The 26,060-nt window shown below is 39.6% G+C and overlaps 2 protein-coding genes across 4 annotated transcripts in view; one reads left to right on the top strand and one right to left on the bottom strand.

The window, feature by feature from the left end:
• RICTOR (RPTOR independent companion of MTOR complex 2) overlaps positions 1–6,759 on the top strand; it is an 89,568-nt gene extending 82,809 nt beyond the window's left edge. For all 3 annotated transcript variants that reach the window (XM_082335698.1, XM_082335699.1, XM_082335700.1), the window contains 3 exons: positions 596–719; positions 1,637–1,775; positions 1,947–6,759. In XM_082335698.1, the coding sequence (XP_082191824.1) occupies positions 596–719; positions 1,637–1,775; positions 1,947–2,021 (338 nt within the window). In that variant the 3' untranslated portion in view covers positions 2,022–6,759. The remainder of the gene's footprint in view (positions 1–595; positions 720–1,636; positions 1,776–1,946) is intronic.
• A 351-nt stretch (positions 6,760–7,110) lies between these two features.
• The window catches only part of LOC309602960 (oncostatin-M-specific receptor subunit beta-like), a 33,189-nt gene continuing 14,239 nt past the window's right edge, over positions 7,111–26,060 (bottom strand). The window contains exons 6-19 of the mRNA XM_082337143.1: positions 25,090–25,371; positions 24,341–24,470; positions 22,887–23,044; positions 20,557–20,693; positions 19,113–19,272; positions 18,522–18,598; positions 17,878–18,094; positions 17,069–17,251; positions 15,776–15,877; positions 15,149–15,325; positions 13,235–13,399; positions 11,632–11,710; positions 11,282–11,354; positions 7,111–10,266 (exon numbers count right to left, since the gene is read on the bottom strand). Of these exons, the coding sequence (XP_082193269.1) occupies positions 9,817–10,266; positions 11,282–11,354; positions 11,632–11,710; positions 13,235–13,399; positions 15,149–15,325; positions 15,776–15,877; positions 17,069–17,251; positions 17,878–18,094; positions 18,522–18,598; positions 19,113–19,272; positions 20,557–20,693; positions 22,887–23,044; positions 24,341–24,470; positions 25,090–25,371 (2,390 nt within the window). The 3' untranslated portion in view covers positions 7,111–9,816. The remainder of the gene's footprint in view (positions 10,267–11,281; positions 11,355–11,631; positions 11,711–13,234; positions 13,400–15,148; positions 15,326–15,775; positions 15,878–17,068; positions 17,252–17,877; positions 18,095–18,521; positions 18,599–19,112; positions 19,273–20,556; positions 20,694–22,886; positions 23,045–24,340; positions 24,471–25,089; positions 25,372–26,060) is intronic.

The raw sequence follows: 26,060 nt of genomic DNA, 5'->3' as shown, positions 1-26,060 counted from the left end.
GAGAACATACTTTTAAACTCTTCTCCTTTTGCTACACAGCATTTCTGCAGGTTATTAAATAGCTCTGTATCTGATGTAACAAGCAAATTGATTGCCTTTTTTCCCATACTGGTGTTAGTTTAAAAAAAAAATATTTTTTTTTTTTTAAATGACTGAACTTCTGTAAAGAGAAAGGCATTTCTTTTTTTAGGCTTGTGTTTTACATTTTGAATTATTGTAATTTCTTATGAAGTAGCTGGTTGCTAACTTCTCCAGCATCTGATAGAAACAGAGCAGGTAATCAGTCACCCAGTTTGCAACATGATTTAGTGGTAGAGACAGCACTGTAATTGAATCTTACAGGTTTTTCCATTTATGAAATGGTAGGTTACCTTTTTAAAATATTTCTGTGTTAAAATTCCTGAAAATAATATTTTTTTTTAAGTTTTAATTTTAATGGAAGTATTTGTTGATAGTTCAGAATACATACCTAAATGTGTGTGTGTGTGTGTGTGTTTGTTTGTTTATGGAATGTTGACAGACTTAGATGGCATAAGATTAGCACAATCAAAGACTAGTCTGCTAAAACTGCATACTGTTTAATTTGTTTTTCCAGGAGTAAAATCAATCCCAGATGATACACCAGTGTGCAGAATACTTCTGCGGAAAGAAGTCTTACGTTTAGTAATCAATTTGAGTAGTTCAGTAGGAACTAAGGGCCATGAAACTGGACTGCTGACGTAAGTTCAATACATTTCAGATATTTTAGCAGCATTTAGTTTTATGTATTCTCTAAGATCTCTGGGATAGTGATTAACCTTATTTCTGATTTCTCAAAAAATTGTGAAACATACAATTGAATGATTGAATAAAAGCTAAGCAAAGAATTTTCCTTCTAATATTTTTGCTCTGTCTTTAATTTCTTACTCTTGCCCAGTCTTTTTAAAATCAGTAATTCAACTGTTGTGATATTTCATTACGTACCAGTATATCATGCATCTTTAAAAAAGAAACGATAATTCTTTTTTGTTATTTGTGCCAACTAATATATCTCAGATAAGCAGAATAACAAACGGAAAGTGACTTGTTGAGAAACACAAATCTGCTTTGAGCAAGAGTACAACTACTGGAATTAATTTATAGGAAAAATTCATGTTAAAATATAGGAATACAAATCCAGGGACCAAATGTTATAATAAAACCTGTAGGTTTCTGGGCCAGTGACGTTGGAAACTGACATACATCTGCTAAAAGAAAATGCAGAAATGCTCATTTTAGTTTTAAAAATGCTTACAGGTAATTAAGTTAGCTTTTCGATATTTTTTTATTACTGCTGTACATGTGGATGCCAATTCTTTGTTACACTGTTCTCTTCCTACATCTATTATTTTAAGACTAGGTGATCTCAGCAATTCTGTACAGCTCTCAAATTATATATTCTGTTTCATCTAATTAATATAGATTTCTTCAAGTTTGGTACAAAATAATGCTGTCTGTTCTGATTTTCTTGCTTTGTCAGACCCAGAATTTATAATGCCTATTACCGAAGAGTTCTACTTTGTTAATGATGACCATCAAAATCTAATTGAACAGGTTTTTTAAAATATGATGGAAAGCTGTTCAAGACTTAGAAAATTTTGTGTTTTCTGTTTTTCAGAATTAAGGAGAAGTATCCCCAAGCATTTGATGACATATGCCTTTACTCTGAGGTGTCCTACTTGTTAGCACATTGTACATTTCGACTTCCATCGCGAAGGTTCATTCAGGAGCTATTTCAAGATGTACAGTTCTTACAAGTAAGTGGAGGGTTCAGCTGCATTGAATGCACCAAAATGTGCCAGCTGAGTGCAGGTTTCATGTTCTGAATAAAGGATGCTTTCAGATATGTCTCAAAGAAAACCATTTTATGACATGTCTCTTGTAAAATCTCTAACAACATTAATACTTCATCTGTCGTTTTCTTTTAGATGCATGAAGAAGCAGAGGCTATTTTAGCAATGCCAACAAAACAGCCAGTAATCGATACATCAGCTGAATCCTGACCTCTGTCTCACACAGTGCATTGCATATAGACTTTCTGAAATCCTCAGACAACCTCCGACTGACTGGATAAAAAGCTTGGAGCATCACCTTCTAGACCGTTCCAGAAGCTACTGGTACCTGAAGACTAAACTGAAAACTTTCTTCCTCAACCAATTACTGCCCCAGTCTTTTGAGCCCTTTGGGGAGTTATTAAACATTACCATAGTTTTAATAATAGTAATTACCAATATATGCAAGAGCCAAGCACTGAACACCTCCGCAAGTTTTCATTTCATTTTCTACCATAAATTAAAAAAAACAGGACAACATGCAGAGACATCTTTTTTGATTGACTTCCGATTCTGTTCCAGAGACGCAGAACGATGCCTTGCTTTTTAAACCCTGGATACCAGGAATGAGAGAGATGAAGGTGCATTCCATTGCCAGCAATGGGGAGCCATGCTGTAATCGTGGACACCAGGGGATTAATGTTAGCCCTTCTCTGTTGGTTTTTGTACTGTTTATAACACTACTTGGGGGTTTGTAACTTCAGACAGAAAGAAAAGCCTCTGTGAATCTGAGGTTTCCTTTAAGTTATTTTAATATTGCTATAGTTGTAAGTCATTTTATTAGCAGTCTCTCCAATTTCATTACATTTACGTACATGTATCTTATCTGAACCAGTTAAGGATTTTCACTACAGTTTTTGATTTTTAAAAATAAGAAATCATTTAAACTGAAAATGCTGAAATCAGATTGTTTTCCCTGAATGATATGCATGTGTTTGCAGTTTCTACACTCATGCTCATATAGTACGAATGTTGGTCTTACTCTTAACTAAAATCCTTTAAAAAGCATGATTTGTATCAGATAAATGAATATTGTAGAAACTAAACTTGAAGACATTTAATCATTGCTGCTTTTGTGAGAAGACATAATATGAGTGTTTTCCAAGTTCCATGGAAACAGCCTTTTATAAAAATAAAGGTTTATTTGAGTTTTCAATGGATGAGTGATCAAGCATCAGAGAGTACTAATAATTGTAGTGAAAAGCCTTAAGTACCAAATTTTGGAGCAGCAGTACTTATAATTTTATACTGGTATTTAAGACTTGTTGCAAAAGTTGAATGATACAGTGACTGTTAATGACTGAAATAGTTGCTTCTGTCATGTTACTAGTGAGGTTTCTAAATTAATGAGTGCAAGCTTAAAAAAAAAGAGTCCCTGTCACTTTTATCATGGATCTAAAGATTCAGAAGCCTTTATAGGAAGGTAATATAAATATATGCAAATGTGTATATACAGTAGCATAGCCACCTTTGTTAGAATGCCTGTTAGAGAAGGGATTACTCTTTGATTTTGATATAGGTGAATAATTCAGCTGGACTGTACTAAGTAGAACGTATTTTTATCCATTCACTTTTACCATTTTTTTATAATTGTCAGATTAATACTTAAGTGAAGATAAGTGAAATTTATCCTGATGCTCATAACTCTATTCTTACTAGCTGTGCTACTGGAGCTTTCAATAGGTAGTCCTGTGAACAGTAAAACATGATTCCTAGTGAAATGTAGAATTTATTTGCTCTTATTGGAAATTTCATCTTGCCACATAAGCACTGCTTTGCAGCTATCACTTCACTGAGTTCTTATGTGCACTGCATACTATCAGGTTCTGGTAAAGCAGATTGTAAGTTGCTGCTCATAGTCAAATTCAGTTCCTAAGATTGTCTTTTCATGCGTTCCCACTGAAAGAAGGAGCAAAAAGAAACCGATTCAACTCTTCTGTGGTCAGTGACACAAATAATGTATCTGTGTGTCAAGGCATGTATGAAATGCTCTGAAAACATACCACACCAATAACTATTGGACTTCTCTGGTCATAAGAAATAAATGCTTCTGTAAAACCAAAATGTCAGTCGCAGTAGACCAAATAGTGGTATAAACTCCAAAGGAAATAATGTAGTTTTCCCAAAAATGGGGCTAGCGTATCTCATACAGTAGTTTCAAACACTACCTCAGTTAGACTAGAGTATAAGAGATTTGTTTTAATAACTAGATGGGGTTACATCAAACAACTCCCTGTTATTTTTCTGCAGTTAAAGCAAAATAAACAAGTTTTATCACCTGTATTTAAAAAAAACACCTTTGTTCATGTTACTAGTATAACCCATTGCACTTAATGTAGAAGGCGCCATAGGAGGGCCTCTGACAATAAAAAGGTAAGCAAAAGCAATGTCAATATACTTTTTGAAAGAATCTCCATCCTGAAATGCTTATGTGTTCTGAAGTACTTGCTTATGTGGGGATCCATGACAACAGAAACTTGATGTACACATGGCTGCAAATTCAGTTGTAAAACGCGATTTTTTTTCTGAAAGTGTATGAGTGTCAGTAGATTTCAACAAGTATGCATCAAGGATGTAAAGTCTGTACTGTACGTAACATACAACATTTCTAGAATTAATTTACATATTTACATTAAGCTCATATTAATGTTTCATTTTAATTGGCAAATGAAGGGGTACTGTTATTGAAGGAATTTGATACTGGCCTAGTTAGAAACTGTGAATTTCTACTATAGATTTCTTCTTTAAAATATCCCTTTCAAAGTTCTTTATTTTTGGGGTTTTATTTGCTTCATGATAAAACTTCAAAAGAACACAGTAGTAAATAAAAATTGTGCTTATATTAACCCTAATAAAGAATCCTTCCACTTCTCCTAGAAGGGTTTGCAAGGGAAGCTGACAGACCACCTGCTTGGTATTTTTCCAATCCAAATGGTTGGTGATAGTCGAATAAATGGTAAAGCATATAGTGTTCACTTACACTATAGACAAATACAGTTTGGTTGCTGTGGCAAAGAAAACTAAGGATTCAGCATGCTGACAGACAACATTCAGCGCTGAGGCGAAAGCCTTTGTGGGAAGGAGAAGCCTGGCTGTGAAACCAGTGGCATTGAGTCTACTGCCTTCGCTGGCTAGTTCTCCCGGCCTCCTCTTACAGCCAGTGGGAAGGGATAGCCCTCCCCAAAGGGCAGAGCGCTGACTGAAGGGTTCCCCGTGGCTCCCCTGAGGGCCTGTTTCTCTCCACCAAGTGGGGAGGAGGACAAAGCCGGGTGCCGGCTCCTTTTGGGGAGTCTCCTTTTGGGGAGAGAGACCTTTTCAGCTGTCTGAAATTCAGAGATGCTGAGTGCTCCCAGCTGTGGTGGACATCACTTGGGGCTGGAGGTGGTCAGGCTTTGAGGTGCCTAACTTGGATGTCGGGCCCATGGCATGTTGTGTTTGAAACAGTTGCTTTTCCTCATGTGACCGCTCTTATTTGACCTGACATAGGCACCCTAAATGTGCTCTCATGGGGTTTTGTTGTTGTGTTTTCCCAAGACACAACAAAGCACTAAAGCATTCAGTAGTTTAGGGCACAGCGGCTTGGCTCACTGAGGTAAGCTGCCCTTAAAAACATTTAAAAAGGTAGCAGTGAGAATCCTGCCTGTCTCTGTCATTTTGTTCTGAAGCATATGTAGTGGTCTTGAATGAGAGTTGTAATTTGCAGTGAGACTGAAAAAACTTGTAGCACCTTTACTAGGTGCCCGAAGAGAAAGGTAGCTATTCGAGCAGCAGGCACCGGTCAAAGCCTAGTGAAAGGTGGGAGTTGTTGCTGCTTCGCAGTCTGTATCCTGGCCTTGGTATTCGGATTTTTGGACTGCAGGAAGCCGGTGTTACCTTGTGAGCAAACGTGAGCTCAAGCCGCACAACCGCAGTGGGAGAATTCTTGCCAGGCTTCCCAGTGGCTCTGGGGCTTGTGCTCGCCCCCCGGCAGGGCTGCGCGGGAGTCCGGTGACTCAGAGCTTCACTGCAGCCAGCTGAAAGCAGGTCCTGTGACTTTTTTTTTTTTTTTTTTGTTACACTTACAGTATCCTGTGCTTGTTAAAGGTATACTAGGTGAGAGTAAGATCTGAGAACTGTAAAACACCTTTGGGAACGTGCTAGAAACCATGTCTGTATTTCACTAGAAGCCCCCCCATCTCCTTGTTTTTTGTTTAACTCCTGATTCTGGTCCTCTGGATAGTTTTGTTTTCAACAGATTTGTATGTTAAGTAAGGAAAGTGGATTTTCTTTGGACTATTTTTGTAACATAGATGGATAGCAATGCCACAGCATGCAGAAATTGCACATTTTGCTTGAGTTGCGTTGTAAAATACACTATTTTATTTGAGAAATGTAATTTATGCCAAAAAGTGTAACATGCCATTTTGCCACTGAATAGGGTGTTTTAGCACAAGATGCAATGTCTAAGGTGGGAAAAGGCAGACATTTTGTAGATTTAACTGAAAAATTGCTCCAATACTGGGCTGTCAGCATCCCTAAAACTGCATTACAAGAGATTATCTAAATTAATCATTCTGAGGAGGGAAGGGATCAAGGAAAATCTCAAAGACTTATTCTCCCTGTCCCGTGTGGTCTTTTTTTTATTTAGTAATACGCTGCTACATATTTGGAGGTTCTAGTGTTTGTAGGTCACTGAACAGACATTGAAATATGATTTATATTGTATACCTGTAACATAGAAAGAAAAAGTATTTATATATTTTCCGTAAGAATATTGCATTGAGCTGTGTATAATTTAAACAGAGGCTTGTCCCAAAATGGTATTGCCCACCTTGATTTTTTTGTGGTTTTTTTTCTGATTTTTTTTTTTTGTATAGTGTGTACAGTTCATGTCAATGGGCATTAAAAGCCTCCTGAAGCATAATCTTATCAAAGGGATGCATTGTTAATAAAATGTACTTAAACTTCTTATAGTTGTCCTGGTCTCATATGTACCTCTCAGCACTAGAAATGGGTTGGAATTTTATTTATATTTGTAAGTCACTAATTAACTAGAACAACCTGAAGCTTTGCAAATAAACATTTTTTGTCAAAAATACATTTTACATTAATGCTTTGTAAGATGTCTTATAAAAAATGAAAGGGGACTCTTTAATAGTTTGTACACCATTTTTATTTTAAAAACTTAGCATACTGATACTGAGAATTAATAATTTTCCATTATGTGATGGTTTAAGTATTAGCATTTCAACAACAGCTGTGAAAGTTGAATTACAAACAAAAAATTGACAAGTTTACAGTTTTGAGCTCATTCAACCACTAATGCAAGACAGATGTCTTTTAAAAAAAAAATAAAAATTATATATACTTCCCCACCCATGCACAAATACTTTGATAATCTTTAGTTCTAGTTCTAGTGCCCAGAGGGTACCCTTTGACGGGCAAGAAGGCAGCACCCTCCTTGGAATCCTCTGTGTGCTTTTCAGCATGGGTGGATTCATGAAGCAAGCAGAAGGGTTTGTAGGTAGAGAGGAGGTAACTTCTCATCACCTTGCCAAGCAACCTGGTCCCTGGTCAAGCGTTTCCTTGCTCCCAGGTAATGGAGTTTCATCAGTGCAGGATCTCCCCAGGAGCGACCACGGGAGGTGCCCGAGGTGGGAGCTCCCAACGGGCCGAGGCGTCTCGCCCCGCCATCGGGAAGGCACGGCCGGCTCCATCCCCCCGCCAGGCCCCTCTGCTCGCTCCCTGGGCTGAATTACCGCAGCCAAGCCCCCGCAAGAGGCGGTTTTTCAAAAGCAGAAGTCTGCATGTTGTTACAGCCTTTTGGAACTGCAGCGTATTGAAATTTAAAATGTTTTGTGGGATAGTCTGACTTTTTTGACTGACTTCTGGATCAGAATTCCTTAGACGTGTAACTATTGATTTAGGATACTTTTCAAACCTTTTTAAACAAACAGGCCTTTTTTTGACATGCACAGCTAGGAAGTTTTATTTTGGTAGTGGCAAAACAGCTCCCTTTGGTTTACTGCCCTTTTTTTCCAGCAGTAAAGCTTTTAAACTACACAAGTACCTATGATGTGATGAAACACTCTGGAGAAGGAAATGTTCTAAGTCGTAAACATAGTGTGGTATCAAACTTCCAAATTCACTGTAACTCAAAGGAGAGTAATGTAAAGGGAGGAAAGGTTTCTCTGGGCTGTCCCCATCGAATAGCATCAGCCTCCTCTCCTACTTCCCTGTTCTCTGTCAAGCTGCAGTTCAGCTGAGTGTGACCAGCCGTGATTCCTTACTCCAATGGCTGAAGGCTGAGAGGAAGGACCATACTGCTTTTTTTTTTTTTTTTTTCCCTACGTCGTAAGTAAATCTGTGTGCGACCTACAGGTGGACACAGCACAGTGTGTGTTGACTGGATACCTCTAACCACAACCAGCCATCTGTGTGCTTCTACCTTCGCTTGTCCCTCACCTTTGTCTGCCTGAAGACTTCTCCCTCCCCTTGCAGTCAATGCTCGTCTCAGCCAAAGTCTATGGAAGGTCGTGATGATGTCCCTGTTGCAACACAGCTCACAGACATCACAACAGTATCTATAAGCAACAGTAGAAAACCTGGATGCGGTTCAGTATAAAAACTCGTTTCTGTCTGTAGCTGCTTAGTTTTTAGGAAGTATGATTAGCTAGTTAAAATGCAGTTACTTGTCTTCCCTATGTTTAACAAATTAGCTGAAGGTCAAATCGTAAAAAACACTTCAATTTTCCCTTTTGAGAACTGCTTATTCTGTGCTCTTAAGTTGAATTTTTTTTTTTTATTTGTTAAATATTCTGGACAGTATTATAATTGGGCAAAACCAAAGCATTCCTTGTGCACTAAGCAGTTTAATCTGATGAGACTCTTAGATACAATTCCAACTATTCTGCTTCCTTGCAAATGTACAATTTTTTAAAATCAAAATGGAAGACCAAATTCACTACTGCCTACTGTAGGGATTCTGAGAGTTGCAATAAATTTTTTTTTTTTTAATACAAAATGCAAAAGTAGTGTTGGAACACCTAGCTGATATGCAGCCTGAATATAACAACCTTCACAAATGGGATTCATGCACCTGTGCATCTGACTACCATGTCTGCTTACCTGGTTGGTTGGGGCTTGCTACGTAAGTGCAGGGGTTAATGCCGAAACAAGTTAAGCTCTTGTGCACAAGTGGAGAGACAGCGCCATGGTAAAACACCTCTGCAAACAGCCATCCTGCTGGAAAAACAGTTCCTTTCCACTTAATTCCCCACATTTCTTTGTGTAGTTAAAAGAGGATTTTGTTCAGGATTTTAAAGGGTCATTCTTCCAGGCAGAGAAGGCAGAAGTGTGAGGTGCCCCAGTTACTAGAAATGGGAGCGGCAGCCCACTAACAGGGGCCTGTACGATAAAAACCTGTTTTCTGTGCTCTTTCACCCACCAAGTCTAGTTAGAAGACAGGTGAAGTAAAAGCAGGACTGTCACTGGGTTTTGGTCACAGGGTAGCACTCCTGGAGATCCTTCTGATCCTTCAGTAACGCGCCACCCTGAACGCAGGGAACCTTTCCATGTTGATTCCTTACACCATTTGAGAGAGAGAAAATACAGCCCGCCCCCCGATGTTACAGTGCTGAGGCAGACTCCGAAGCCGGGTAGTGCTCCATGCACAGCTGCGCAAGCTGCGCAGCTACACGCTGGCTGGGGGTGGCCAAGGCACACAGTAAGCGCACACAGAATACTGCAAGTGAAATACACTCCCGTAAATCTTATATAATGCCCGTAACTTGTGATGAAACCATAGCAAGCATCATTTCTGTGCACAAGTCAGTATTTTTAAACTAGTCCTGAAGCAAAAGCTTTGCAGCATTAACAGAAGCTGGGCTTGTGAAAGCCTTCATCAAAAGGAGAAGTTGTGGTTTTAGAAATTCTTATTTTATATTGTGTAACCAAACACTGGATGGACTCAATGGAGGAGAGTACATCAAAGCCTCCTCCCTAGGCAGTGCACATCTGTTTGTGAGATGTATCTCAGACTGGTCTTTCTGCCAGCTGTTGTTCTGGGTGTTGACGCAGCATCTTCATTAAAAATATCAAAGTAGTAGTGTGGCTGGTACAGCACTACTGACAATTCTGGCTTGCTTGCTTCTAGTGTCTCCGGTATTTGACAGGCATCAGGTTCAACTGCAAAATGAGAAGAGTAAGCAAAATTTTCAAACCAAGTATGAGTCTGAGGTATAGCTGTGGGTGTAAATTCTCTCTCTCCATTGTCGTTAGGGCAAAGCCAGGAAGAATTGTGACCGTCGATGTTATCTTCTGTTGGCATTGGAGACAACTGACTCCATGGATGTAATTTCTGGGCTTCGGCCTTATTGTCCACTGCTAGCATGTCAGGAATGCAGTCACTTATTTTCAGTACTTTCTCAGAACCGATCTACAAGAGAATCATGAAACAAAAAATTACTCAATGAAAGAAGCCCAGAGTAAAGGAAAGGGAGCGATTATTTCAAGCACTTGTAATATTGTCTTATAATTTCCTTTTAGTTTGGATTTTTTCAAATAAATGAACAGAATTTGAAGGAAAGCATATGTATAGAATGTTCAATGGAAGCTGTATTTTATGTGGAATTTATCAGAGTATTTATTTAGCAGTTTCTTTTTTAAGTAAGTAAGTTCAATATGAATACGTTTGAAGAAGGAAGCATGCCCCTCTACTTCAAAGACTTTCTCAGGCTTTTCATGTGTGCCATTTTTAGATTGAACCACTAGCAACTGGAAGGCAGCAGCATGGTCTGTTAGGTTGTACAGACTCCTCTCTCTGGTGCTAGCATTCAGTGAACACCAGCAGCAAAACCGGCAGCAGCCCCACGTGTGCCAGGGTAAAGACATGCTCCCAGTTCTGTGACCCACATGCAGGCACCATGGAAGCAGCAGCTCCCGCTTGGAAGGGCCTACGGAAGCAGCCGAAGGCCTTTTGCCAACCCTTTCCTCCCAGCCAGACCCGGCAGTGCCCGGCAGAACCCCCTGCATCCTCCCAAGGGCCAGCGAGTGCGTGGCTCTGCTGCGCCCCACAGCAGAGGGATGTGTGGGGCAGGAGGAGTGGGCAGATACAGTTCCCAGGCTGCAGCAAAGCACAGTATCGTCTGGCCTGCTGGGTTTTGAACAGTAATACTGGAAGAATTGCCTACTGTATCAAAAGATTTCATTTATTCTCCAATTATGCTTTCACTTTTTGCAGCAACAGACTGCAGAATATAAACTGATCACTGCAGAGTCACATGAATATCAAAAGGAGAATTTTCCACTAAATGATGATATTAAATTACGTTGATTTCTGTATAATGAGTGTCACTCATTTCTAAATGTAGTCAACAGAAGAAAAATTTTTCTGAAACTTTACTAATCAAAGAACGGAAAAATTAAAACTACTAGATTTCCAGTGATCTTACCTTAAACTCTTTGAATGACAGCACTTTGCTCTTGTTAGGACTAGGTATTATGGGACAGCAGCACTCCTTCACCCTGGAAATAAGAGACCAAAACACATGATGTTTTTGTTCTCTCATCAAAGCACATTCTACCAGAAGCCACACGTAGATCTGTACAGAAACAGTAGCAGATAATGAGTGTCTCAGAAATGCCATAAGCCAAATACTTACAACATCCACACAGTTGGACAGCCAAAGGAAAAAATCAATGAGGCCTTACAACAGGCTGAAAGCAACAAGCTGCAGCTGTGGTTTGCAAATTACGCTAGTTACGTTCTCTGTCTACAATAGAAAAACGCATTATAACTTACCATTTCATCTTCCAGCAGCATACAGCTGCTACTAGTGCTGGAACTATCACTAGCAGGACTAGAAGGTACAGCATGTTTGCTGTGAAAGAAAAATACGTTAAAAATTTGTTTTCAACTTCTCACCTGTTAAAGTCAATATAGCCTGAGTTTCTGGGACAAAAATAACATCAAGCCCACATGGGATACCTGCCACTAACTCAGCAGTAAAACTGTGTGGTCCATGGTTGCAAAATAGTTTGGCTGGAAGTTCTGGGATGCAGCTGTAAGTCTTGGGACCTCAATGTCCTTTACCAAAACTGAATTGTTTCTAGGTTGCTTTTAATTTGCCCTCATGTTGGCATCTTAACTATAAGGGTAAATTTCCAAAACTTAAGTCAACGATAACCTCACTTAAATACTTGTTTCAGGTTTTCTCTCAGATCCCCAAAGAAGACAGATTTTTCCTGTGAGACATTGACAGAACATCTGTACCTCCAGGATGGACGGACTATAGCAAGACAGACACTATGCAAGTGTTCATGGTCTCCTAGGGTTTATGCTGACCCAAGAATCTCAGTATTTCCTTCTAGTTGGAAGACACAGCCTTGGGCTACGTTTTTCACAAATAAATAGTTGAGGCTGTAATAAGCAGGTCGAGGGGGAGCACTAGTTAGTGCTCGCTCTCCCTCTCTTGCCCTGTGCCAGCAGTTTGTGTGTCCCTACCACATGCCACAGCAGGGAACGGATATGTGCTACATTCTCCTTTTATCTTTTCTGGGTTAATTAAGCCCCCATTTTGATTCCCTGCATGGCTGTACAAACGTTTGTGCCTGCACAAGAGAAGGCTGGCAAATGGGAGCTGGAACATGGGTGTAAGAGGCAGAACTGCCTCTGTGAGGGTACCAGGAGGGTTTAGACACTGTTCTGCTAGTTAGCCTAAAACATGAGCCAATGCTTCACCCTTTCCTGCCCCTCCTCCTTCACCTCCACCCCCAACAAATTTTTCAAAACCAGGCATCTCTGATTTGGATCATAAGTTTCACAACCATGACTGCGGAGTGGTGTTTTCAAGGGAACAGAACTACAGGCAAGTGATTTCCTGTTCTGCTTTGATGATCAAATCTGCCCAGTTAGCAAAATACAGCGCTCAAGCCAAAAACCCTTTCTTATTGACCTATGAAGGAGTTAACTTGGCAATGGATTTAATGACTGATGAGAATAAGAACCAACATTAGAAGTTCAAGGGTCCATACAGAAATTACCCGTTTCCATACAGGTCTGTAGTTTTTCCCATATTAGAAAACTAGTTAAATGCATATGCAATTCTTCAATGCATTCTAGCAAAAAGGACTCACTAGTCATGCAAATATGTAGATATTAAGCTATTTCCCAGAAATACCTAAGAGTTAAAATTATTTTCATTCTAAATTAAAAAAAGCATAGCTACTTAAAAGTATCAAAATGCTGTGTTGGTATGCACATTTCATTTCTCAGTTGGATCCTTTTTCTCAAGTGCATGTTACGTTTAATTAAATGTTTTCCCTTGAGAAAGGAAGATTATTATAACCTTTTACATCATCCCATCCTTCTTCTAGAAGACAAATTTTCCACAGCCAATACTCACAGTTAAACGGTGTATCTATGTATCTAAAGTTAACAATGGGAGTCTCTCCTCCACCTGTATATGCTTTAACCACTAGTTTGTATTTTGTGTTTGACAACAGGTGTTTCACGGTGTATCTCTTTTCTTCTGGATTTTCAATTGTGTATTTACATAGCACTGAATCATCTAAAATGAAACAGATAAGATATAGAATCACAGAATCAATCACAGAATCACAGAATGGTTTGGGTTGGAAGGGACCTTAAAGATCATCTGGTTCCAACCCCCCTGCCATGGGCAGGGACACCTTCCACTGGACTGGGTTGCTCAAAGCCCCATCCAGCCTGGCCTTGGACACTTCCAGGGATGGGGCATCCATAACTTCTCTGGGCAACCTGTTCCAGTGTCTCATGACTCTCAAAGTAAAAAATTTCTTCCTTATATCTAATCTAAATCTACCCTCTTTCAGTTTAAAGCCATTACCCCTTCTCTGATCACTGCAGGCCCTGGTAAAAGGTCTCTCTCCGTCTTTCTTGTAAGTTCCCTTTAAGTATTGAAAGGTTGCAATAAGGTCTCCTGAAAATGTTACAAATCAGCTTAACTGAGATGGCTAGACCACTGAAATAACCGAACATTTGCAACCCACCACCTTTGTAATTTGCACACTTTCTTCTGAGAAGGATGATACATCGTGACTCATTGCCACTGGGCTGAACTCACATCCCTTCTAACTGGACTGCCCACAGCATTGCCCATCCTCTAGCAGACCACCTAAAAACTTGCTGTCAAAAGCTGCAACTGTTTATTTTAATTTCCTTTTACCAGAGTTTTTCAACAGAAGGATTTGGGTTTTGCCATTTCCTTTTTCAACAGAATCCTGTAGCCCTTAACCTTAGGTCAAGTTCTCTGAAGATAATCAAAAGCAAGAAATCTCTGCCCGAAAAAAAACGCTTTTGCCTGTCTATTGTGCAACTCCCAGATCCCAGGGAGAAAAGGGTTAGCTTATTCCTCCTGTTCCCATCACACCCCTTGTCTGCTAGCTCAGACAAACTGGGAAGCAGGAAATCTTTGATTTAAACATTTTAAAGTCTAACTGGGATTACTTGCAGAATTATGGTACTTCTATGGTTAGTTTAGTTCTGCCAGGAACTCCTACATAAGCCTCCTTCAGTTCAAACTAAGCTTTTCAGCCTGGTTCTAGTCTAATCAGCAGAAGGATCTGATACAGGACATGATCCAACTGGAAGAAGAGGCAAAGAAAAAAAAAAAAATCCTTGAACATGTTGGAAACATCTCAAAATTATAATGAAGCAAAGTGATCTGGAGCAGTTTTGAGTGTGGAGCAGAAAGATCAGATATAAAAGCTTAAATATGGCTTTGTGCCACCCCACAGCTCAGTTCTGCTGAAGGAACTCCACTGTAGAGCACAGCCACAAATACTTTCACTATAAAAGAATTTAAATGGGGAATTTACACAGTGCTCCAATTCTGAAGGAAATAAATTGTATCCCATCTGTTTCTAAAATACCTCAAATCTTTGTAAAACTAACATGCTTCCCATGACTCTCATCCAAGTAGACCACAAACAGATGTTTTCAAAATTCATCCAGAACTCAGATCACAAGAGGCAGAAACCTGACTCCTCCTACAGTACTACAGGAATCTCTTCTGGAGCTCACACTGAAGTTAAAAGGAGCTATGGGCAACAGGACGGGAGCTATAAATCTGTATAAAGCCAGGACCCACTTCCACCCATTAGCACCTCAAGCATTAGAGAGGAATCAAAAGCAGCAGGTGCTGAAATCTATATATTGCCTCATGGGCCAATTTGCCTGCCTAATGTGAACTTTCTAAGAGGCTGCAATATCAGCAACAGCCACAACATCTTTCACCTGTATCAGCGACACAACTTCCTAAATTCCAGAGCTCAGTTACCTGGAAGAACATGTTTTTTGGATCCTTTCAAACTGCAGTCCTCTTGTATAGGTGACACATAAACATGGTAGCCTCTTATAAAACCAGGCTGTGACTCATTTGTGAGATAAGAATCCCAAGATAGTGTTACTGCATTGAAAGTCAGTTCAACTTCCACAATAGGGTCACGCAGAGGAGCTGGAAGAAAGGAAATTCAAGTTAGACTTGCCATTATTCTTCAAGAATGTTCATCTTTTCACTTGAAAAACATCTGAATTCCCATGTGGTGTTTCTGTTTATATCTTAGTTGTATTTAAAAGCTGGACAAAGCCAAAGTGCTCCACAAAAACTATCAACTTCACAGAGTCTTCACGCAGTTCACATTATACACGAAGCAGTGACTGCTAATCACAGCTTTCTTTAGCTGTTCTAATTAACATGGACTCTACCTGGTCACCACACTAGTCAGATATCCTCGATGTAGGGCTGTGTACGTTGCTGTACAACTTTTAAATGCTTCACTGGTGATATAGAAACAACATTGCAAATACTTTTTTAGCTAGTTGCAGGAGGAAGGCTGTGGCATTCTTCTGTTTGTGACAGATTAATTTAGCAAATACACAAACCCTAAATATCTTGCCAACTTACGTAGCTCCCTGAGATAACCAGTCTTCTTTTCCAGTAAGGAGGCTCTATTAGCAACAGATCCATAGATGTGGAAGTTGTATCTCACCCCCGGAACAAAAGCAGCTAGAAAATAGTGGAACTGATTACAAAAATAGGTTATGGTTTGTCTTTTGGTTTTGCTTTTACTTAACTGTCTTCTACAGAAGTCTAAAATCCATTAGAAATCTTCTTTGTGCGCTATTGTGCTATTAAAGCAACTGAAGGAGACACAGGGTAAACCAATTCTTAGTGTGCATAATGTGAATTGAACATATTTATTCTGTGTGAAAGAGAGAACTGCGGGGGGGGGGGGGGGGTAATACATTTTTGTTGCCCTAGAGTATTCAAGATGAGTGCACGATAGACTCCGAATGCATCAAAGAGCAAGATAATTTCATTTCCGTTCCTGGCACAGGCAAAGGTCATGTTTTGGACTGTTTAATGTAGACACATACCCATGCATCAGGATTCCACGTTAATCTCAATGACATCCACTCCCATTTGGATTAACCAATTGCAACCCACTGAAGAACTGGACAACATTTTTTCCATGTGTTACCACACTCTCCTTCAGTAAGGACCCAGGCTCCCATGTGTTTGTATGAACTGAAGTGCAGTTCCTTTATTGCATATCAAAATGCATTCAGTCAAATTTTGTTCAAACGTGTTTTATTCTGAAGTGAACTCTCAGCTCGAGAGACTCCAGGAAAGTTATATTCTTGCAGCTGTGGAAGTACATCAGAGCAACTTTCACACAGCCAGAAAGGATTTGGGTCTAATGGTCACCACTGGGATAAAAAACACACAAGCGGTCCTAAGCAAGGACGGGTGCTGAGACATATTATTCATGGCACACTGACAGCACTAAACCTCTCACTGCACAGTGGGTGTAAAAGTCTAAACTTCTGATGCGTGTCACAGATAAGGCAGAGCTCCATTTTGCATCTCTCCTGCTAAAAGATTTTCAACTCCTTCATTAACCTCACCATCCTCCTTCAAGATGTTACTACAAGCTACTCATAAGAGTTCTTTTCTAAAATACTATGCTGACTTTTCTAAAATACTATGCTGACTTCCAAGGCTTGATGGTGCTGGCACATTTGTGGTGTCTAATTCATTTGCTCGGCAAAACATGATGCCACATGCCTTTGAAGAATTACACCTGCACTGCACAGACTTCAATATTCCACAAGATTTGTTTCCTAAATTCAATTAATGCCCACAGCATGAAAGATGCCGCACAGGCATCAGAAAGAAAAATTTTTCGGCTTTCACCTGAGTTGATCAGAGCACTGGAAGTGTTGGGTCCAAATCTCTTCCACTGCAAATCACAAGGCTGCAACATCGGAAAGTTACACCAATCGATAATGTAACTGTCATATCTATGTCTGGGCTCCCAGGAAATAAAAATGCCATCATCTGTACCGTTAACCTGTTCTTCTTTAAGCTCTTCAGTGCCTAGGAATGAACAAAACAGAGTCTCTCAATAATTTTCCTGCATGAGACCCCAGATTCATAAGTGAAGATCAATATAGTTTCTATGCTAAGCTGTTAAAACAATAACAAAATAGTTGCATTTCTTCACTATCAGATATACGGGATCTTTCACTTGCTGAAAGCTGACCTCTTTGTATGCTGAAAGCTGACAGCTCAAAAAACATCCAGTAATTATTACTATATATTAATAAAAAGAACTCAACTGCAGAAACCTGGAGTCATAAACAGAAAGTCACAAGAGGCTAATCACACACAAGAGCTCCCTGCGAGGCATGGGCTGCACCTTCACAGCACCTGCCGCAGGTCTGAGGCCCTAGTTTAAGGCAAAATGTGTTTTGCTCTGCAGAGACTCTCTTTGCAAAACAGACTTTCTGTTGTAAGGTATGGATCAAGGCACTTAAGCTTAATACACATACAGTTACCACCCTGGAGGCAAAAATACAGTAATAATTTCCAGATAGCAGCGATGTGAGTTAACAGGCCAGGTTAACTCGTTCCCCTAAAATGATAAATTACCGCTTCACTTGAAATAGGTAGAAACAAAACTGTCATAATGGAAATCGAACTGAAAACACTTCTACTGTTACCTGTAGCTCTAGGGATGATCAATCGTGAAGGAAGTGAATAATTAACATTGTTCTTTGCCATGATACTGATTATATAGGAATGGTTATCAATGGAAATCCTCGTGCTATTGTAGACTGATGAAACGGAGATGCTTTCAGGCTTAGAGCCACCTTCTACTTTTTCCCAGGTTACTTCATATGAAATACTTCTTCCATTTGCTCGAAAACTTGGTGCTTGCTGGGGAAAAAGTTATGGGGGCAGACACCAATTACTTAGTAAACTTTGCCAAAAAAAATATGAGAGGAGCATTTAGAACTTTAAATAACTAAGTGGATGTATTATTTCTGTAAGAATAGAAACACTTGTTTCCATGCATGCATACATATACTGGTTGAAATGGAAATGCAGAAATCTCAGTAATGGGATTTATCTTGTTATAATACTTAGAAAAACAGAAGTATATGTCTGAAATGCCACGACAGCACACCATCATACAGCTACATATGTTCTGAACTATGTTATATATAATATTTTTCTTAGATTCTTAAAAGACATTTTCATACTGAATTGCTATTAAGTGCACATGAACTTGTTGAAAGTTCATGTAAGAATTTGCCAACCCCTTTATGAAGGTTTTGTTTCCGTTTCTGTACCAATGTCTCACCTTCCAGAACAAAGTCACATTCCGCCCCCCCAGAACTGGTGTAATTTCTCTCCAGATGTCCAGTTTCCCTGATGGAGCTGCAATAAATATAGCAAAACAAAGATGCTCTAGGTGCAGGAAGGATAAACCATTTAATTGCTTCATCCCATTTGAAGAAATTCCACCCCCAAAACCTCTTTTTCCTCATCACTCCCAAGTCTTGCCAAAATATTATCCTTTAACTTCTTTCTCCCTTCATTCTTTTTTCTGAATCACTTCCCTAGAAAATCTTTCTTTGCTTGCAGTTCCCAGGTGCTTGTTCCCACCTCTGCACCATTCCTCCAGCTCTCACAGAACACTAACTCAGTCTGTCCCTCCTCCCAGTCATCTGGATTTCCCACTGCCTGCACTGGATGAAATGGCAGACACTGGCAGGTAAGATGAGAGTTGTTTAAGAAGCCACCTTCTTAAAGTTTGCTTAGCGTGCTTCTACTTTTATGCATGCAACAGGCCTCTGCTTTAGCTACACAGCAGAAGAGTAGCAACAAATAGCAAACAAGTGGCAAGCAAAGAACATCCTTCAAGCTTCCCTTCTCAATACGCTGGACATACTTGCTTCCTTTGTTCTGATGGTTCGGGCTTCACTCCATTCACTCCACCTCCAGAAATGCTTAGCTGCCCCACAGTGTACTCTAGCTGTGTACTCGGTGTATGGCTGCAGTCCACCCAGGGTGATGCTGGCATAAGGGAGATGTGTGGCTGAACTATTATGCTGCAAGGCAGAAAAACAGCACAGTCAGAGCTCAGTTCAGCTTCATTAGCAAGAGGTTTTTGTCTGAAAAAATAGTTCTTCCTCTAGATCCTACAACAGCCAGTTAAGCTTGACTTGGAAAAGATAATCATGGAACAACAGTCAAAAAAAAAAAAAAAAAAAAAAAGAAAAAAAAAAAAAGAAAAAAAAAGATGCACAAGATCAAAAGACTGGGAAATCCAAAAAGAGGTCTGCAAGCTGTCTCTGTGTAACTGTCTGAGTAGGAGCCACTCACAACCTGTCAGATGACTGCTCTTCACATCAAGGAGGGAATTTACGTAGATCTTATTCTCACGGAGTCTGGGTCTCTTACTCAGTTCATGTAAGTAGGATGCTGTTCCAGATCTATGCACAGCGTCTGCAACTACCTTTTCTTTCCTTTTTTTCCCCAACCTTTTCCCCCACTCCCTTCTAAGAGAAAGGGTGAGTTCTGGTAAGAGTCAAAAAGTAAGCATGCTTTTAAGCCTCTCCTCTAAACTGTCTCCTGCAATGGTCAACTGCTGCAGCCATTTGATCTAACAGCTCTTGAGCAACACTTACAACAGAACACAGCTTGATCCTGATCTTCATAATGCCTTTTTAACATGCTAGAGGCAAGCTGCCTTCATAAGAAAAGGGCTACAGAGAAACCACAGTATGCATGCAAAGCATCAGTCAGCCTCACCGTTTGTGAAAAAGGTGGAACAAGACAAGGAGTCTACTCAAATGATCATCAAGGATATGGCAGACGAAGGGGAGAAAAACTGTTCTGGGGTTCCCTTACTAGAAGCCAGACACACTACCATCAAGTACAGTCAATAGTACACAGAAAGATCCTGAACTAATATAAAAAAAGCCTTCAACACACCTCTCTACCATTTGTGTGTAAGATGAATAGTAAAAACATGACGAATCAAGATCAGCAATAGCTAACACCAATTATAAAGCCCCTAAGTATTTTCATTTACTTCAACAGATCTCAGAACCCATCCGCCAGAGGACAGAGCCACATTTGCAGACAAGTCACACAGTACACTTCGGCCAGTAGTATAGAAGTGTTGGGAGTACGAATTAGTGCCAGCCATAGCTGCCCACATGGACCACATCATCAATGTAGAGTTTGGGAGCAAACAAATGCAGAAAACACAGACACATCAACATGCTCACAAGATTTAGAATGTATTTATATTGCTGGGGAACTATTTTTTAATCTCATGTCAAAAAGATATACACTATGGTTTTGTGTATGAAATTCAGGTTTCATACCAGTTCTACTTTCCCATCAGGGTGGAGCACTTCAGTCTGACAAAAGAGTTCAATTTCTTTGTTTCGGTGTTTCCAATATAATGTGATTTCTGTATCTGTGCATTCTTCCCACAGCTGGAAAGGTGCAGCAGGATAAACTGCCAATGGAAAATCTGAGTTAGCTCTTGCAAAACATAAAATATATGCAAAAGTATTTTAAGGTATTTTAGCTGAGTAGTAAAAGTAAATAAGAAACATAGATTTTTCTGCCAGCCTAGGAGAATCATAGAATGGTTTGTGTTGGAAGGGACCTTAAAGATCATCTAGTTCCAACCTCCCTGCCATGGGCAGAGACACCTTCCACTAGACCAGGTTGCTCAAAGCCCCATCCAACCTGGCCTTTAAGCAGATACAAATTAGTAAAAAATAATTTCAGAATATAAATGTAAGTAAATGTTACACAATATTAAAAAAAAAACAACAAACATTTTCTGACTTGGAAATATTTTAGAACATCATGAACAAAAGAAAGAGTCAAGAGACTTTTATTGCTAATCGAGTAAAATTCTCTGATCTGGGGCCTGGCGGAGGCTCCTGATGTACCATGATGAGTAATGTTTGCCACATTTCTACACCCCAGAATCCAGCCTCTTCACCAGAAATTTTATTCACAGCTCTTACATTGACTCCTGCCAGTAGTTATGCTCTGGTACACAGTGCCAATGCTACTTCTTCCAAAAGATTTCCGAGATCCTTTACTGCTATGTAGGCAGTACTCAGTGAGAGCAGAGCAAACTGTCCCATATTATCAGTCCAATTGTAAGGAATAAGACATGGCAATGTGAGTGAGTGATATGTTTACAGCTTTGGCCATTATCCTAGAACTTCATGGACCAAGAATTACAATTTGAGGACTTCTAGACTCAAAGAGGCTTGTATTTGATACAGAAGGTCCAAGCTACCACCTGCACAATTGGAAATGATGGACTTCAGCTTTCGTTTACTTGTTGACATCCTTTAAGTAAGGAAAATTCTATTGTAAATATGTCCAGGATCAGAGAAAACATAAAGGACTTTACAGTAATCACTATTTAAAAGGTTAACTCATCATAAATATTACATACAGTTTCTTTAACTTGTAACAATCAACTAGAACTGGAAAAAGAAAATTGTAGTAAAATTTTAATGTACATAGCACATTGAATGTAACCTATTGTAGCCTGATTTCACATGAAAACTTAGTTCACAATATTGTGTTGTCTCACTACAACCTGTCAGTTTACTCCTCCACTTTCTTCCTGCTCTATTTCTTCCACACCCAAACAATCAAATAATCAACTTTTTGAACTCTCATGCCTCTCTGAGACAAATTTAACAGAGACAGGCATTTAACATATGTTCCTACAAGTCATATGAAAAAGTGTGTCTAGCAAAACTGTAATCAGTGCCTCTGAGGAAGGAAGCACTGCCAGAACACAGCAGTTACACCAGCAGCCCCCCCATCCATCAGCCCGTCAGCTTCAGAACTAAGCAAAGCACATGTTGCCTCCTGCGTCTTCAAACAGGACATTGGGAACACTGAGGTGGATGTGGTGGAGCTAGGGGACACAAGGCAAACTGGAAATACTGCTGGAGACACAGGAAATACCCAGATGTTTTGAGGCAGGAGTAGGCAGGAACTTACAGGACCTGGTGCACACTGTGATAAAGGACACAATTAATAGGGAAGAAGGAACCACAGCCATCAGTTACTGCTCACAGAGTAACCTGTTTTATTTCACTGATGATGAGCTATTCTTCCTCCCGTACAGTAGCACGGCAGATGTTACTGTCCCATATTAGCACCAAGACCTCTTTCCCGGCAGTAGCTGCTTACACCTGTATCACATCTCATTCGGAGAGGTGTTAGTGATTTTATTTACCCGCTTCTCAAAATATGCATCTCCAAAGACAGTAACATCAGCAATCATATTTTGGAGAAAGGACTGAATTCCCAAGTAACCTACACAGATATTTTTCTTGAACTCTCCATTTTATATCGTATCATGTTGCTTCCTACACTATGAACCAGCTTCAGCAAAGCAGCAGATCTGGAAGCATTAAAGGGTCATTTCAATAACCAAATCTGAGCTTTGGAGTGAAGCTGTTTTCTACCATTAATAGAACTTTGCAAAGCTGAAACTGAAGAGACAGCAGATAACTATAGCACAAGGACAGGTAACTAATAAAAACCGTGAAAATAAAAATCAAGGACTTCCACACTTTAAACTGGGGCACTCAAGTATTAAGATCAGGAGGAGGACAAGGCCTGCAACAAAAAACCCTCAACAAAGACATAGAAAAGACCTTACTTCTGTGAGTTACATCAAACACATCCGTGGCAGTTTTCTTTCCCAGTGGGTTTTCCACAGTCACTGTGATATTACAAGTCCTCTGCTGGCCTATATCCCAAGAACACGAGCACTGCTCAGAACAACTTACTGTGCATGGAACTGTTTTTTGGGAAAACCTATCAAAGAAAGGGGGGGGCGAGGGGGAGAAAAGAGAGAAAGGCATTTTTCCATAATGTACAATCAACATAGATGTTGAAATTTTTGATGCCCAACATCATACAGCATTATAAAAATAAGGCTGAGGGGGTCTATAAGAAGCACCCAGTCCTGTCCCCTAGCCTGAAGTACGATGAATATAGGTGTTCTTACGATTAGAAGAAAGTTTTCTTCAAAGCCTAAGTTTACTTTATCCTTTTAAGAGACAGCTAAATTGCTATCCTTTTAAGATACAGCTAAGTTTACTTTATCCTTTTAAGACACAGCTAAATTGCTTTTAGCGATTTCCTCATGGAAATTCTAAACTAGAGACTTATTTGCCAATAATTAAACCATTCACATGTCTACCACTATGCTTTTAAATGAAGCAATAATTTCAAGTGCATCTTCTAACCTTCCATTTTTAAATCGCCATCACAATATCTTAATGGAAGTGAATGATGCAGAGACCATGAAGGTATATGCAATGATGACCTGCCTTCTGCTGAGATCTTTTGATGCAAGTTTGTTGTGATGATGAGGAACCTCCTGTTTTATGAGTTCCCCTTTCTCTGCAGGCCCTGCTGTAAAGCCCCTCTCCTCTCCATTTAGATGCCTCTGTAGCAAGCAGCCAATGGCCAGGTCTGATATGCCACAGCTGTGTAACCTTGACTCAGACTGCTAAGAAAGAGCTGTGAGAAAGTCTGCAGAGAGATTTAAAAAAAAAAAAAAAGCTGAAATTATAGACAGAAGTAGGATTTTTGATATATTATTGGCAGTAGCTCAAGGACTCAAGAAGGAAGGGAGGCTAATCAGGCTAACTGAGGGCTAGCTGGGAATCATCAGTTTGAGTCAGTATTAGCATCAATGGATTGTGAACACACTGATACTCAGCCTACCAGCTGATTAAATCCTAGTTATCTGTTGCATGTGTTACCCAATAATTACATTATACTTTTAAGTTACCTATATCCTGATTGCAGGGTGTCTTCATGCCTACTGAAAGATATGCAAACAAATTAACCCAAAAGAATGGTTAGAACAAGCTTTATCATGCAGAACCTGGTCTGATGCACCTGCAACTTTGTTATAGGTAGTCTAATTCAGAGCAGTTCCGCACTGCTCAAACTTTGTTAACTAAGCTGATTAGTGAGCTGGAAAGAGGCAGGCAGCTAATTGCAACAAGGATAAAAAACATTTCCAGAGATTTTAAAGGAAAGAACGTAACTGTTCTGTACAGCACAGGTCAGAGTTAATATAACAATGATGAGACTTACTCTTCAGACAAGGTGTATTTTGGTGAATGACGTCCATAAAGATAGGTGTCTCCTCCTTGGCTCCAAGTGCATGTTACTGTTCTCATGTCTTGAGTTTGGCAGGAAAAGTCATTAGGTGTATCAGGTGGTTCTTGTCAGAAGGAATAACCAGAAAAACACCAACGGCATGGCAGTCAAGGCAAAAGTCATCAACCTTTCTACTATATTAACAAACTAGAAATAATGGGTATGTACAAAGTCTGGTTTACTACAGATGTTATTATTTCAATTATACTTATTCAATGACCACTCTGCAGAGAAAATCAGGATAACACCATAAATTAACTGCAATCCAAACACTTCTGTATGTTATTATTTTTTGTTATATTCATACATTCATTAACTTAATCTGTATTGTCTTCTACCTGTAAAAATTGCTACTAGCCTTCAAAAGGGGGACTGGACTGAGTTTTTACCACATGCACACAGACAACGAAGCTGAAGTCCTATATGGGTAGGTATATTTAAAAATCAGTCACCTGTCCTAGAATCAATTAATGAGATTAATCTGAACACATTTAATGCGATTCTTTAATGCTTTCTATGCAAGTGTACAGATCTGAAGTCAGACATTAAACAGAGTGCAGCTGGACATGACAGGACAATGACAACTTACAGCAAGCTTTTTTTTTTCCCTCCCCCCATTCCCCACAGCCATTCTTGACTTAATAACAACATGAAAATAGAACTGTAATAAGGCATTAACTTACTACCCACAAAGAAAACTGCTTGATCATAGCATTGCTCTTCATTGCAAGACTCTTTACAGTAGACAGTGATGTGAGGCACTTTTTGACGTGCCACATTTTTCACAGTGAGAAGTCCAACTTGACTGTTTGTGCGATTGAAAACATGAACAGCTGGGCTTAGAAAGAATTCCTTAATGATTTGATCTTTCCTTCCAATGCAACAAAGAGTGATGTCAGAGCCTTCCTCTACAATTTTTTCATTTGGAAAGATTTGTGGTCCACTGTTATTTGAAGTGTCCAGGCCTGCAAATTAATACATAATAAACCATTTCAAAATCTGCTCATGGCAGCAGCCTTCAACCAGAACACACGACTGAGCATTTACACAAGAATCTGTTAATGTTATATTATCCATTCATGGACTTTTATTTAGTAATCTTTCCCATACAGAGATCAACTTCACATGTAATTATACCTATATTTCTCTTAAACCCATGAACCTGTAATGTAGACCAACAAACTACCTAAGAGACTAAATCCATCTCACTTCCTTTCACTTAGGGGAAACAAAGAGTGTGCATTCAAGAACTGACTTTACAGATGAACGCTACCTCCTCCACATACGAACAGGTTGATGCTTACAGCCAAAATGCCTGCTCTTGAAGATTATGAGAAGGGGCCTAGAAAAACGTCATGTTCCAAAGCTCATGCAGAGCTCAGCTAAGAGGAGCCACATTGAATGAATCAGATCAGTAAGGGAATACTCAACTTTGAGGGAGACTCCTATGGCTTTCCGTGTTGGACTACTTGCCGGATGCAAAAAATTAGTGGGATTTAAGTGACTCACAGGCTTTTGCACAGGTTGGAGATAAAAATCTACTCTCAAGAATCTGATCCAAATATCTGATGAAGTCTAGAGTCACTATCTTTCAGAGAGCATTAACTACATTATTGGTTTACTCCCTGTTTACTCTCATATAATTCACAGAAGT

The sequence above is a fragment of the Platalea leucorodia genome (genome assembly GCF_965183815.1).
Source record: "Platalea leucorodia genome assembly, chromosome: Z".
NCBI lineage: Eukaryota > Metazoa > Chordata > Aves > Pelecaniformes > Threskiornithidae > Platalea > Platalea leucorodia.
This window is presented reverse-complemented; position numbering and strand designations above follow the sequence as displayed.